The sequence below is a fragment of the Diorhabda carinulata genome, chromosome 6, assembly GCF_026250575.1.
Source record: "Diorhabda carinulata isolate Delta chromosome 6, icDioCari1.1, whole genome shotgun sequence".
Classification (NCBI taxonomy): Eukaryota; Metazoa; Arthropoda; class Insecta; order Coleoptera; family Chrysomelidae; genus Diorhabda; species Diorhabda carinulata.
Window position 1 is genome coordinate 1,667,330 of NC_079465.1, and position 16,406 is coordinate 1,683,735.

At 32.8% G+C, this 16,406-nt stretch overlaps 1 protein-coding gene across 9 annotated transcripts in view; it reads left to right on the plus strand.

The window, feature by feature from the left end:
- Positions 1-16,406, plus strand: part of LOC130895903 (disheveled-associated activator of morphogenesis 1) — a 73,744-nt gene that overhangs the window by 25,194 nt on the left and 32,144 nt on the right. The window contains exon 1 of one of the 9 annotated variants that reach the window (XM_057803496.1): positions 3,086-3,819. The exons of the other annotated variants lie outside the window; for them this stretch is intronic. Coding sequence (XP_057659479.1) covers positions 3,772-3,819 — 48 coding nt within the window. The 5' untranslated portion in view covers positions 3,086-3,771. Of the gene's footprint in view, positions 1-3,085; positions 3,820-16,406 lie in introns of those variants that run through there. 9 annotated transcript variants of the gene reach the window in all.

Consider the following 16,406-nt stretch of genomic DNA (forward strand, 5'->3'; position numbering starts at 1 on the left):
GTTTTCTTCCAGCTCAGCATTTGTTTTCCTTTTCCATGTATTTTTGGAATTCATCCCGAGGCTTTCTCTTCTTGATTCCTGCTTCATATTATCTCTTTCTTCGTGAAAACTTTCTGATACTTTTCCTTCAGACTACTTTGATCGCAGTTCTATTCAAAGTCAGTTTCACCATAAGTTTTCTGGAGACACCTCAAAATTTACCTCATACAAATGTGTCTTTTCTATTGTATTTTGAGTTTGTTTATGATCTATGAACAGAAGATGTAGTTCTATATTTTGGATTATTGCTTTGTATTTATTTTAAAGGTAAAAATCTGGTTAGCACCACCCGAAAACCAACTTGATATTCCTCGACTCCTTGGTTTTGAATTGGTCTCAATTTGTTCCTAATTACCCTGACCAAAACTTTGTGGGTCGTCTGGGAAGATCTCTTCTTCCGAAATTACTGGATGATCGTCTTCTAAGGTGCCCAATCGCTCTCTGGTGTTTACTTTGTGTTGGTTTCATCTTCTGGTGAAGGTTTCTTGTATACAACGTTGTTTCTATTATCTGGGAAGGTTTCTTCTTCCGAAATTACTGGATGATCGTCTTCTAAAGTGTCCAATCGCTCTCTGGTGTTTACTTTGTGTTGGTTTCATCTTCTGGTGAAGGTTTCTTGTATACAACGTTGTGTCGATCATCTGGGAAGGTTTCTTCTTCCGAAATTACTGGATGATCGTCTTCTAAGGTGTCCAATCGCTCTCTGGTGTTTACTTTGTGTTCGTTTCATCTTCTGGTGAAGGTTTCTTGTATACAACGTGATGTTTCGATCATCTGGGAAGGTTTCTTCTTCCGAAATTACTGGATGATCGTCTTCTAAAGTGTCCAATCGCTCTCTGGTGTTTACTTTTTGTTAGTTTCATCTTCTGGTGAAGGTTTCTTGTATACGACGTTGTTTCTATTATCTGGGAAGGTTTCTTCTTCCGAAATTACTGGATGATCGTCTTCTAAAGTGTCCAATCGCTCTCTGGTGTTTACTTTTTGTTAGTTTCATCTTCTGGTGAAGGTTTCTTGTATACAACGTTGTTTCTATTATCTGGGAAGGTTTCTTCTTCCGAAATTACTGGATGATCGTCTTCTAAAGTGTCCAATCGCTCTCTGGTGTTTACTTTGTGTTGGTTTCATCTTCTGGTGAAGGTTTCTTGTATACAACGTTGTTTCTATTATCTGGGAAGGTTTCTTCTTCCGAAATTACTGGATGATCGTCTTCTAAAGTGTCCAATCGCTCTCTGGTGTTTACTTTGTGTTGGTTTCATCTTCTGGTGAAGGTTTCTTGTATACAACGTTGTTTCTATTATCTGGGAAGGTTTCTTCTTCCGAAATTACTGGATGATCGTCTTCTAAGGTGTCCAATCGCTCTCTGGTGTTTACTTTTTGTTAGTTTCATCTTCTGGTGAAGGTTTCTTGTATACAACGTTGTTTCTATTATCTGGGAAGGTTTCTTCTTCCGAAATTACTGGATGATCGTCTTCTAAAGTGTCCAATCGCTTTCTGGTGTTTACTTTTTGTTAGTTTCATCTTCTGGTGAAGGTTTCTTGTATACAACGTTGTTTCTATTATCTGGGAAGGTTTCTTCTTCCGAAATTACTGGATGATCGTCTTCTAAAGTGTCCAATCGCTCTCTGGTGTTTACTTTGTGTTGGTTTCATCTTCTGGTGAAGGTTTCTTCTTCCGAAATTACTGGATGATCGTCTTCTAAGGTGTCCAATCGCTCTCTGGTGTTTACTTTTTGTTAGTTTCATCTTCTGGTGAAGGTTTCTTGTATACAACGTTGTTTCTATTATCTGGGAAGGTTTCTTCTTCCGAAATTACTGGATGATCGTCTTCTAAAGTGTCCAATCGCTCTCTGGTGTTTACTTTTTGTTGGTTTCATCTTCTGGTGAAGGTTTCTTGTATACAACGTTGTGTCGATCATCTGGGAAGGTTTCTTCTTCCGAAATTACTGGATGATCGTCTTCTAAAGTGTCCAATCGCTCTCTGGTGTTTACTTTGTGTTGGTTTCATCTTCTGGTGAAGGTTTCTTCTTCCGAAATTACTGGATGATCGTCTTCTAAGGTGTCCAATCGCTCTCTGGTGTTTACTTTTTGTTAGTTTCATCTTCTGGTGAAGGTTTCTTGTATACAACGTTGTTTCTATTATCTGGGAAGGTTTCTTCTTCCGAAATTACTGGATGATCGTCTTCTAAAGTGTCCAATCGCTCTCTGGTGTTTACTTTGTGTTGGTTTCATCTTCTGGTGAAGGTTTCTTCTTCCGAAATTACTGGATGATCGTCTTCTAAGGTGTCCAATCGCTCTCTGGTGTTTACTTTTTGTTAGTTTCATCTTCTGGTGAAGGTTTCTTGTATACAACGTTGTTTCTATTATCTGGGAAGGTTTCTTCTTCCGAAATTACTGGATGATCGTCTTCTAAAGTGTCCAATCGCTCTCTGGTGTTTACTTTGTGTTGGTTTCATCTTCTGGTGAAGGTTTCTTCTTCCGAAATTACTGGATGATCGTCTTCTAAGGTGTCCAATCGCTCTCTGGTGTTTACTTTTTGTTAGTTTCATCTTCTGGTGAAGGTTTCTTGTATACAACGTTGTTTCTATTATCTGGGAAGGTTTCTTCTTCCGAAATTACTGGATGATCGTCTTCTAAAGTGTCCAATCGCTCTCTGGTGTTTACTTTGTGTTGGTTTCATCTTCTGGTGAAGGTTTCTTCTTCCGAAATTACTGGATGATCGTCTTCTAAGGTGTCCAATCGCTCTCTGGTGTTTACTTTTTGTTAGTTTCATCTTCTGGTGAAGGTTTCTTGTATACAACGTTGTTTCTATTATCTGGGAAGGTTTCTTCTTCCGAAATTACTGGATGATCGTCTTCTAAAGTGTCCAATCGCTCTCTGGTGTTTACTTTGTGTTGGTTTCATCTTCTGGTGAAGGTTTCTTCTTCCGAAATTACTGGATGATCGTCTTCTAAGGTGTCCAATCGCTCTCTGGTGTTTACTTTTTGTTAGTTTCATCTTCTGGTGAAGGTTTCTTGTATACAACGTTGTTTCTATTATCTGGGAAGGTTTCTTCTTCCGAAATTACTGGATGATCGTCTTCTAAGGTGTCCAATCGCACTCTGGTGTTTACTTTGTGTTCATTTCATCTTCTGGTGAAGATTTCTTTTTTCTTTATTCACAAACTTTTCTTTTATTTTTCCAGTTTCTCTCTCCTCTTTTTTGGTATTCTGCATTTGCTTGTTTTTTTGCTACGTTTATTTTGATGCTTCTTTTCGCCTTTTTTTCCATATAAAATATTCTCTATTCATAATGAGAATAGAGAAACGTCGAAATTGTTGTATTCTTGTAATTGTGTTCGGTATGAAATAATCGAAAGTAAATTTCTACGCCTCCTACGATTGCACCTTGTGTATCCATCCACCTGCGTTCATACGTTTTCGATTATCGCAACCGTACGAACGTTGAATCGACTCGTTGGTGAAAGAATGATCCGAAGAATTGGTAAAATCGAAGAGGTGGTGGGCTCGTGTTTGTTTGTTGTGGTCTCGATTATCGTCTTCACCTGTTTCCGTCTACCGACAGAATCTATAGAAGCTTCGTAGCGATCGAGCGGACAAAGATTTTACCGATTTCGAGATATTTAGTTCGTAAAATAAAATGAAATGTTTATTGGACGGTTTTTGGTGGTTCTAATGAGAGTTGTTGCAATTTTTTTAGTGATTGTGTAGTAAAAACTTTTTAAAATAAAAACACAATGTGTAGCAAAGTGCAAATTACGGAACTTATGGATAAACTCCATTCGGTATGTTGGATTTATTTAAATAATTTAATTGAATGTTTGGAAATGATTTCATGAAAAAGTGGATATTTTCAATACTTTTCAATATTTTTTCGGGAATTTAAGATGAAAATGAGACCTAAGTTTGAAAAACAAAAAATTTTTCGTAAATCCCCCGAATTGTCTCCTAAAAATCGTACTTGAAGATTTTTTTCAAAAAATGTTTTTTATTTCGGAAATTACATAAAAAAAAACAATAAAATGAAACGTTTTTCCAAAATTTTTGGCACAAAATAATAACCATTATATCTTTTAATGAAATATATCTTTATTTGCCATTTTAAGACAGTAATAACTTAATTCGAGGGGCCCTAGCTTCTCAACTCAATTCGTAAATTTATGCTAACGTCTCTATCTTGTAACCATAACTTTTTTAATGTTTTTTTTGCACGAACTCTCCTTTCTAATGTCATGCAATCGAATCTCTTTTGGACGTCGAAGGTTCAAACTATTAGAAAATTAATCAGGAACGTACTACAATGGATAGTTTTCGAGATACAGTGTTTCAAAGTTGAAGAATCGAAAATTGTTGGTTCCTAATCTATTCTTAAAATCGTACAGACCAAATTACTTGAAATATCAAGTTAATATTTCAAAGAAGTACGTTCAAAGGTTCAAATTATTGAAAAATAAATCAGGAACGTACTACATTCGATGGTTTTTGAGATACAGTGTTTCAAAGTTGAAGAATCGAAAATTGTTGGTTCCTAATGTATTCTTAAAATCGTACAGACCAAATTACTTGAAATATCAAGTTAATATTTCAAAGAAGTACGTTCAAAGGTTCAAACTATTGAAAAATAAATCAGGAACGTACTACATTCGATGGTTTTTGAGATACAGTGTTTCAAAGTTGAAGAATCGAAAATTGTTGGTTCCTAATGTATTCTTAAAATCGTACAGACCAAATTACTTGAAATATCAAGTTAATATTTCAAAGAAGTACGTTCAAAGGTTCAAATTATTGAAAAATAAATCAGGAACGTACTACATTCGATGGTTTTTGAGATACAGTGTTTCAAAGTTGAAGAATCGAAAATTGTTGGTTCCTAATCTATTCTTAAAATCGTACAGACCAAATTACTTGAAATATCAAGTTAATATTTCAAAGAGGTACGTTCAAAGGTTCAAACTATTGAAAAATAAATCAGGAACGTACTACATTCGATGGTTTTTGAGATACAGTGTTTCAAAGTTGAAGAATCGAAAATTGTTGGTTCCTAATCTATTCTTAAAATCGTACAGACCAAATTACTTGAAATATCAAGTTAATATTTCAAAGAAGTACGTTCAAAGGTTCAAATTATTGAAAAATAAATCAGGAACGTACTACATTCGATGGTTTTTGAGATACAGTGTTTCAAAGTTGAAGAATCGAAAATTGTTGGTTCCTAATGTATTCTTAAAATCGTACAGACCAAATTACTTGAAATATCAAGTTAATATTTCAAAGAAGTACGTTCAAAGGTTCAAACTATTGAAAAATAAATCAGGAACGTACTACATTCGATGGTTTTTGAGATACAGTGTTTCAAAGTTGAAGAATCGAAAATTGTTGGTTCCTAATGTATTCTTAAAATCGTACAGACCAAATTACTTGAAATATCAAGTTAATATTTCAAAGAAGTACGTTCAAAGGTTCAAATTATTGAAAAATAAATCAGGAACGTACTACATTCGATGGTTTTTGAGATACAGTGTTTCAAAGTTGAAGAATCGAAAATTGTTGGTTCCTAATCTATTCTTAAAATCGTACAGACCAAATTACTTGAAATATCAAGTTAATATTTCAAAGAGGTACGTTCAAAGGTTCAAACTATTGAAAAATAAATCAGGAACGTACTACATTCGATGGTTTTTGAGATACAGTGTTTCAAAGTTGAAGAATCGAAAATTGTTGGTTCCTAATCTATTCTTAAAATCGTACAGACCAAATTACTTGAAATATCAAGTTAATATTTCAAAGAAGTACGTTCAAAGGTTCAAACTATTGAAAAATAAATCAGGAACGTACTACATTCGATGGTTTTTGAGATACAGTGTTTCAAAGTTGAAGAATCGAAAATTGTTGGTTCCTAATGTATTCTTAAAATCGTACAGACCAAATTACTTGAAATATCAAGTTAATATTTCAAAGAAGTACGTTCAAAGGTTCAAATTATTGAAAAATAAATCAGGAACGTACTACATTCGATGGTTTTTGAGATACAGTGTTTCAAAGTTGAAGAATCGAAAATTGTTGGTTCCTAATCTATTCTTAAAATCGTACAGACCAAAATACTTGAAATATCAAGTTAATATTTCAAAGAGGTACGTTCAAAGGTTCAAACTATTGAAAAATAAATCAGGAACGTACTACATTCGATGGTTTTTGAGATACAGTGTTTCAAAGTTGAAGAATCGAAAATTGTTGGTTCCTAATCTATTCTTAAAATCGTACAGACCAAATTACTTGAAATATCAAGTTAATATTTCAAAGAAGTACGTTCAAAGGTTCAAATTATTGAAAAATAAATCAGGAACGTACTACATTCGATGGTTTTTGAGATACAGTGTTTCAAAGTTGAAGAATCGAAAATTGTTGGTTCCTAATGTATTCTTAAAATCGTACAGACCAAAATACTTGAAATATCAAGTTAATATTTCAAAGAAGTACTTTCAAAGGCTCAAACTATTGAAAAATAAATCAGGAACGTACTACATTCGATGGTTTTTGAGATACAGTGTTTCAAAGTTGAAGAATCGAAAATTGTTGGTTCCTAATGTATTCTTAAAATCGTACAGACCAAATTACTTGAAATATCAAGTTAATATTTCAAAGAAGTACGTTCAAAGGTTCAAATTATTGAAAAATAAATCAGGAACGTACTACATTCGATGGTTTTTGAGATACAGTGTTTCAAAGTTGAAGAATCGAAAATTGTTGGTTCCTAATGTATTCTTAAAATCGTACAGACCAAATTACTTGAAATATCAAGTTAATATTTCAAAGAAGTACGTTCAAAGGTTCAAATTATTGAAAAATAAATCAGGAACGTACTACATTCGATGGTTTTTGAGATACAGTGTTTCAAAGTTGAAGAATCGAAAATTGTTGGTTCCTAATCTATTCTTAAAATCGTACAGACCAAATTACTTGAAATATCAAGTTAATATTTCAAAGAGGTACGTTCAAAGGTTCAAACTATTGAAAAATAAATCAGGAACGTACTACATTCGATGGTTTTTGAGATACAGTGTTTCAAAGTTGAAGAATCGAAAATTGTTGGTTCCTAATGTATTCTTAAAATCGTACAGACCAAATTACTTGAAATATCAAGTTAATATTTCAAAGAAGTACGTTCAAAGGTTCAAACTATTGAAAAATAAATCAGGAACGTACTACATTCGATGGTTTTTGAGATACAGTGTTTCAAAGTTGAAGAATCGAAAATTGTTGGTTCCTAATGTATTCTTAAAATCGTACAGACCAAATTACTTGAAATATCAAGTTAATATTTCAAAGAAGTACGTTCAAAGGTTCAAATTATTGAAAAATAAATCAGGAACGTACTACATTCGATGGTTTTTGAGATACAGTGTTTCAAAGTTGAAGAATCGAAAATTGTTGGTTCCTAATCTATTCTTAAAATCGTACAGACCAAATTACTTGAAATATCAAGTTAATATTTCAAAGAAGTACGTTCAAAGGTTCAAATTATTGAAAAATAAATCAGGAACGTACTACATTCGATGGTTTTTGAGATACAGTGTTTCAAAGTTGAAGAATCGAAAATTGTTGGTTCCTAATGTATTCTTAAAATCGTACAGACCAAATTACTTGAAATATCAAGTTAATATTTCAAAGAAGTACGTTCAAAGGTTCAAACTATTGAAAAATAAATCAGGAACGTACTACATTCGATGGTTTTTGAGATACAGTGTTTCAAAGTTGAAGAATCGAAAATTGTTGGTTCCTAATGTATTCTTAAAATCGTACAGACCAAATTACTTGAAATATCAAGTTAATATTTCAAAGAAGTACGTTCAAAGGTTCAAATTATTGAAAAATAAATCAGGAACGTACTACATTCGATGGTTTTTGAGATACAGTGTTTCAAAGTTGAAGAATCGAAAATTGTTGGTTCCTAATCTATTCTTAAAATCGTACAGACCAAATTACTTGAAATATCAAGTTAATATTTCAAAGAGGTACGTTCAAAGGTTCAAACTATTGAAAAATAAATCAGGAACGTACTACATTCGATGGTTTTTGAGATACAGTGTTTCAAAGTTGAAGAATCGAAAATTGTTGGTTCCTAATCTATTCTTAAAATCGTACAGACCAAATTACTTGAAATATCAAGTTAATATTTCAAAGAAGTACGTTCAAAGGTTCAAACTATTGAAAAATAAATCAGGAACGTACTACATTCGATGGTTTTTGAGATACAGTGTTTCAAAGTTGAAGAATCGAAAATTGTTGGTTCCTAATGTATTCTTAAAATCGTACAGACCAAATTACTTGAAATATCAAGTTAATATTTCAAAGAAGTACGTTCAAAGGTTCAAATTATTGAAAAATAAATCAGGAACGTACTACATTCGATGGTTTTTGAGATACAGTGTTTCAAAGTTGAAGAATCGAAAATTGTTGGTTCCTAATCTATTCTTAAAATCGTACAGACCAAAATACTTGAAATATCAAGTTAATATTTCAAAGAGGTACGTTCAAAGGTTCAAACTATTGAAAAATAAATCAGGAACGTACTACATTCGATGGTTTTTGAGATACAGTGTTTCAAAGTTGAAGAATCGAAAATTGTTGGTTCCTAATCTATTCTTAAAATCGTACAGACCAAATTACTTGAAATATCAAGTTAATATTTCAAAGAAGTACGTTCAAAGGTTCAAATTATTGAAAAATAAATCAGGAACGTACTACATTCGATGGTTTTTGAGATACAGTGTTTCAAAGTTGAAGAATCGAAAATTGTTGGTTCCTAATGTATTCTTAAAATCGTACAGACCAAAATACTTGAAATATCAAGTTAATATTTCAAAGAAGTACTTTCAAAGGCTCAAACTATTGAAAAATAAATCAGGAACGTACTACATTCGATGGTTTTTGAGATACAGTGTTTCAAAGTTGAAGAATCGAAAATTGTTGGTTCCTAATGTATTCTTAAAATCGTACAGACCAAATTACTTGAAATATCAAGTTAATATTTCAAAGAAGTACGTTCAAAGGTTCAAATTATTGAAAAATAAATCAGGAACGTACTACATTCGATGGTTTTTGAGATACAGTGTTTCAAAGTTGAAGAATCGAAAATTGTTGGTTCCTAATGTATTCTTAAAATCGTACAGACCAAATTACTTGAAATATCAAGTTAATATTTCAAAGAAGTACGTTCAAAGGTTCAAATTATTGAAAAATAAATCAGGAACGTACTACATTCGATGGTTTTTGAGATACAGTGTTTCAAAGTTGAAGAATCGAAAATTGTTGGTTCCTAATCTATTCTTAAAATCGTACAGACCAAATTACTTGAAATATCAAGTTAATATTTCAAAGAGGTACGTTCAAAGGTTCAAACTATTGAAAAATAAATCAGGAACGTACTACATTCGATGGTTTTTGAGATACAGTGTTTCAAAGTTGAAGAATCGAAAATTGTTGGTTCCTAATCTATTCTTAAAATCGTACAGACCAAATTACTTGAAATATCAAGTTAATATTTCAAAGAAGTACGTTCAAAGGTTCAAATTATTGAAAAATAAATCAGGAACGTACTACATTCGATGGTTTTTGAGATACAGTGTTTCAAAGTTGAAGAATCGAAAATTGTTGGTTCCTAATGTATTCTTAAAATCGTACAGACCAAAATACTTGAAATATCAAGTTAATATTTCAAAGAAGTACTTTCAAAGGCTCAAACTATTGAAAAATAAATCAGGAACGTACTACATTCGATGGTTTTTGAGATACAGTGTTTCAAAGTTGAAGAATCGAAAATTGTTGGTTCCTAATGTATTCTTAAAATCGTACAGACCAAATTACTTGAAATATCAAGTTAATATTTCAAAGAAGTACGTTCAAAGGTTCAAACTATTGAAAAATAAATCAGGAACGTACTACATTCGATGGTTTTTGAGATACAGTGTTTCAAAGTTGAAGAATCGAAAATTGTTGGTTCCTAATGTATTCTTAAAATCGTACAGACCAAATTACTTGAAATATCAAGTTAATATTTCAAAGAAGTACGTTCAAAGGTTCAAATTATTGAAAAATAAATCAGGAACGTACTACATTCGATGGTTTTTGAGATACAGTGTTTCAAAGTTGAAGAATCGAAAATTGTTGGTTCCTAATCTATTCTTAAAATCGTACAGACCAAATTACTTGAAATATCAAGTTAATATTTCAAAGAGGTACGTTCAAAGGTTCAAATTATTGAAAAATAAATCAGGAACGTACTACATTCGATGTTTTTTGAGATACAGTGTTTCAAAGTTGAAGAATCGAAAATTGTTGGTTCCTAATGTATTCTTAAAATCGTACAGACCAAATTACTTGAAATATCAAGTTAATATTTCAAAGAAGTACGTTCAAAGGTTCAAATTATTGAAAAATAAATCAGGAACGTACTACATTCGATGGTTTTTGAGATACAGTGTTTCAAAGTTGAAGAATCGAAAATTGTTGGTTCCTAATGTATTCTTAAAATCGTACAGACCAAAATACTTGAAATATCAAGTTAATATTTCAAAGAAGTACGTTCAAAGGTTCAAACTATTGAAAAATAAATCAGGAACGTACTGCATTCGATGGTTTTTGAGATACAGTGTTTCAAAGTTGAAGAATCGAAAATTGTTGGTTCCTAATCTATTCTTAAAATCGTACAGACCAAAATACTTGAAATATCAAGTTAATATTTCAAAGAAGTACGTTCAAAGGTTCAAACTATTGAAAAATAAATCAGAAACGTACTACATTCGATGGTTTTTGAGATACAGTGTTTCAAAGTTGAAGAATCGAAAATTGTTGGTTCCTAATGTATTCTTAAAATCGTACAGACCAAAATACTTGAAATATCAAGTTAATATTTCAAAGAAGTACGTTCAAAGGCTCAAACTATTGAAAAATAAATCATGAACGTACTACATTCGATGGTTTTTGAGATACAGTGTTTCAAAGTTGAAGAATCGAAAATTGTTGATTCCTAATGTATTCTTAAAATCGTACAGACCAAAATACTTGAAATATCAAGTTAATATTTCAAAGAAGTACGTTCAAAGGTTCAAACTATTAAAAAATAAATCAGGAACGTACTACATTCGATGGTTTTTGAGATACAGTGTTTCAAAGTTGAAGAATCGAAAATTGTTGGTTCCTAATGTATTCTTAAAATCGTACAGACCAAATTACTTGAAATATCAAGTTAATATTTCAAAGAAGTACTTTCAAAGGCTCAAACTATTGAAAAATAAATCAGGAACGTACTACATTCGATGGTTTTTGAGATACAGAGCTTCAAAGTTGAAGAATCGAAAATTGTTGGTTCCTAATCTATTCTTAAAATCGTACAGACCAAATTACTTGAAATATCAAGTTAATATTTCAAAGAAGTACGTTCAAAGGTTCAAACTATTGAAAAATAAATCAGGAACGTACTACATTCGATGGTTTTTGAGATACAGTGTTTCAAAGTTGAAGAATCGAAAATTGTTGGTTCCTAATGTATTCTTAAAATCGTACAGACCAAAATACTTGAAATATCAAGTTAATATTTCAAAGAAGTACGTTCAAAGGCTCAAACTATTGAAAAATAAATCATGAACGTACTACATTCGATGGTTTTTGAGATACAGTGTTTCAAAGTTGAAGAATCGAAAATTGTTGATTCCTAATGTATTCTTAAAATCGTACAGACCAAAATACTTGAAATATCAAGTTAATATTTCAAAGAAGTACGTTCAAAGGTTCAAACTATTGAAAAATAAATCAGGAACGTACTGCATTCGATGGTTTTTGAGATACAGTGTTTCAAAGTTGAAGAATCGAAAATTGTTGGTTCCTAATCTATTCTTAAAATCGTACAGACCAAAATACTTGAAATATCAAGTTAATATTTCAAAGAAGTACGTTCAAAGGTTCAAATTATTGAAAAATAAATCAGGAACGTACTACATTCGATGGTTTTTGAGATACAGTGTTTCAAAGTTGAAGAATCGAAAATTGTTGGTTCCTAATCTATTCTTAAAATCGTACAGACCAAATTACTTGAAATATCAAGTTAATATTTCAAAGAAGTACGTTCAAAGGTTCAAACTATTGAAAAATAAATCAGGAACGTACTACGTTGGATCATTTTTGAGATACAGAGCTTCAAAGTTGAAGTATCGAAACAGAAATTCGGAATATTAGTTAGATTAATTAATTACATAACCTAATCTAACTGTATATGATACAAATTTGAATATTTTTGAAAACAGTAGTAGGTTTTCCGACTTTACAGAATAATTTTCAAGATAAATCAATACTGCGTTGATTTTTCAATCAGGATTATCCTTAATAAGATTTATGTCACCACAAAGAATCCTTCTAACGTCACGTGCTTATTGGATAACATGAAAATCAGTTTATTATTGACATAATTGTATATTTTTCAACATTACTTTCATTTTTAAATTCACAATGCACGACTGTTAAATTTATTTATACTAGAATATAAATCTAGTAGTGCATAAAATTATTTTTATCCTGATATTACATTATTAAATCTGGTGCGTATCGGTTCGGTTTGGTTCGATGCAATTCTTAACCAGATTCCCCCGATTGTGGCCGTTTTTACTCGAAAATTCGTCGAAAAACCGTCGCTATGAACTTGCCCTGCAGATGGAACGATCTGTGGTTTCTTTGGAGCCGGTTCTCCATGGTTATGGTTTTGTTTCAAGTCTGCTGGCTCGCCCACTTTGTTGACATTTCGGGAGCCGTCACCTCGTCTGATCCACCACGATACTAATCCTCAAAAATCGGAATATCCCAGAGAAAACCGGAAATGAGTGGAGTGGCGAAGCGTCCCACCAGACCTTATTCATTGTCGCTTCAAGATAGCGCCAGACCACATCCAGTATCGCTTTCGATGAACTCGTTGGGTTGGGAAACATTGGAAGGAACTTGGAGGAATGCGATTCGAAAGCCATGCGGTTGTAGAGTGCACAAACAGCTCCATCGATGAATCTAGAGATCTGCCTTTGAGTACATCTGCAGTGGAAAGAAGATTTAGAGAAGCTGGTCTATTTGGAAGGGTAACAGTGAAGAAACATGATGTTTTATGGGTCCAAGAAGAAGATGTATCGCATTTTGGGACCATTTGGAGTTTAAGGCGTGTCGCTCAAGGATTTCTTTGATACCGGCAACGCATCCGGCAACACAATCGTTAATTTTCTGTTGAAACACGAATCTGCCGTTTTTTGTCAGTTCATCTGTTTAGTTTCGCGACGTTCGAGTCCCAAAACAAAATATTCGACGTAATTTTTGCTGATTAATATTTAAACAGTTATAAATTCAAGATACTTGTTTGAGAAGGTTCGTTTCGATAAACAATTCAAATGGAATTGATCTACCACATTAGAAATGAACGGAAATGCCGTCAAATGGTACCGGAATGGTTTCAAAATTTTTGCCCACCAAGTGCGGGAACGGAAAATAATCCGAGGGGGCTAAATCTGGCGAATAGAGCAATCAAATTCGTCAATTTTGGCCAAATCGACCGTTTTTGCTTGATTTCTTCGCTGAAACGTTGCAATTAGTTTCCACAATAATAGTTTTTCCATTTTCAAGATAATGAAATGAAAATTATCCCAAAAAACCGACGCAGTTACCTTGCCTGCAGATGGAACGATCTCTAATTCCTTCGGAACCGGTTCTTCCTTTTCAATCCATTGTTTTGATTGTTTTTCCTTTTCTTTTCGGGTGTAAAGTGATGGATCCACGTTTCTCAAGACCAAATTTTCGATTTTTCGATTATCCAGTGGATTTTCTTCAATATTCGTCACATCATTTGGTCGACCACTCATTTTACTGTTGGTGGCTGCCAAACTGAACAACGCGGAAACAAAAAGACTTTAAAAAAGAAGAACTAACCAATAACTTGATACATATTATCAATGAGAAGTTTTATGGAGGCTCAAAGAATGAGCCGATTGGGGGTTGTACTAAGAGGAAGCAACAAGGGTCATTGAATGCAGTTTTGGATGATATTAGAGACGTAGAACCGAATTGGAGTGCGAAATTACAAAATAACAACCTGTGTACAAGATCGATTAGAAAAGAAAAATAAATCATGGACCTTAAAAGCCTTAAATAATATATTTTTCGAATATTATATTAGGTGGTTGCATTTTTTAATATTTAAATAGTAATTCTTGTATACCTTGTACGTACTTAACTTGGGAATACCTTTTTTCAAGCGTTACGTCAACTTTCACAATTAATTTAATGTTTCGCCTTGTTTATTTCCGCTTACACTGAATTTTACTCAAGTCGTAAAACAATTAAAGAAAAATCTAAATTGAAATTCCACCAAGGGATATTAGAATTGAATCGTGAAGAAATTTATGGATTTAGTTTAATGTTGAAACAATTTCGCCAACAGTAAAAAAACAAAATAAAAAAACGACATAAAAATTTAAATATCTGAGACAATTGTTTACATTCCCGATTTAATATCCGGTACCGGATGGTGTGTACAGCACCTTATCGTACGGAACGGATGCCTGGACCTCGCTAAGTGTTTCGAAACGCGGATCTTTCAGAGGATGTTGAGAATTCCCCGGATCTAGGTACGGATAAACCTCGTATCCGGGAAATTACGAATACAAATTTTCGGAAATTCCGATCGAAGGGAAAACGTGGTCCTGGCAGACGACGGGCTTCGTGGTTGAAGTATATTCGCGAGCGGATGATACGAAGGGTCAGAGACAGAAATAACTTTGCCGGGGTTATCGCCAATCTTTGTTAGAAGATAATAAAACATTCCCGATTTAATATCCGGTACCGGATGGTGTGTACAGCACCTTATCGTACGGAACGGATGCTTGGACCTCGCTAAGTGTTTCGAAACGCGGATCTTTCAGAGGATGTTGAGAATTCCCCGGATCTAGGTACGGATAAACCTCGTATCCGGGAAATTACGAATACAAATTTTCGGAAATTCTGATCGAAAGGAAACCGTGTGAAATATCGCGACGCGAGGCGTCGAAATTTTTGAAATTACAACGTTTCACAGACGAAAAAAGTGAAGACAATCTCAGAATGTTAAATTTTTAGATGGATTATAGTCTTTATCGATGCTTATAAAGCTTTTAAATTGTTTTTAGTTTATATACCAAGAGAATCGAAAAGACAATTCGCAACGATTTGTTTTGGCGCCGATTCGTCCCAAGTAACTAAAATGTTTCAACCGCTAATTGGTCTATGATATATCGGTGGATTCAAGTTTCATTTACGGTGAAAAAGCACCCCTGGAAAGTTATCAAACGATTGAGTTTGATTTGACACGTAAATTTGTTAAAAGTGTTTCGAGATTGTCGATTTTGTCAAGTAAATTCGACAAATTGCATTTTGGAGTGGCGTTCAAGCTATCAACAAACAATTTTTTCCATAGAGGCTTAACTTTAACCACACTAAGGGCCAAAATACTAAATCCAGCCCTTCCGGATCGAGATAATTGCTTTCAAGTCAAACTTTAGTTCAATTAGTATGTTTACCGTCAACGGATTTGTTAATTACTGTTTTTTTCAACTAAAATCGTCACAGTTTTTGATCGATTATGTTTTTTAAACATAATTTATATCCAACCTTGAAACGACATCCATTTCGCTAAACGGTTTATTGCTAAAAATGCGTCGATAAATAAACGGGACATTAATTTTTTCATGTCCAATATGAAGTTATTACCGAGCCATTGTACTTGTATGAAGTAAATTGGGTATTGTTGTACCCAATGTCGTAATTATTTGTATTGAAACGATGTGTCCCATCGTGGGATAAAATACGAATAGGAATGTACAAACACAGAAACGAAAATCCCAAGCAGAAAATATTTTATTCGTTAGCCAAGGATCCAGTAAAACTTTGAGCTCTAGCTGACTATTAGGACGAAAAAAAAAAGGTTTTGGTGACAAAATTAAATAGTAGAAAATAAAAAAAATAAAAGTTATGTGCTTAAAATTCAATATTTTGTGTCTACGCGTTATTTTTTAAGCAATAAAAACCCCCAAAAATCGAAATTTTGTTTTTTTGTTTTTTGCGCTGAATTTACGCGAAATTCGACTTTGTTACGATGGGCAATATTGTAGAGAATTGAAAAATCTTCAAAATAAGCTTTTATAAATTAAAATTCGATAATTTCTTTCTTAGATAATTTAATCGAAAGATGAAAAATTGTAATTTTTTAAATTGTTCATAATTTGTTTAATTTTAAATATAAAAGTTTCTTATTAACTGAAAACCGAGATCTCGATGTACTTAACCAATGCTCTAAAGATGGGCCCTTTGACCC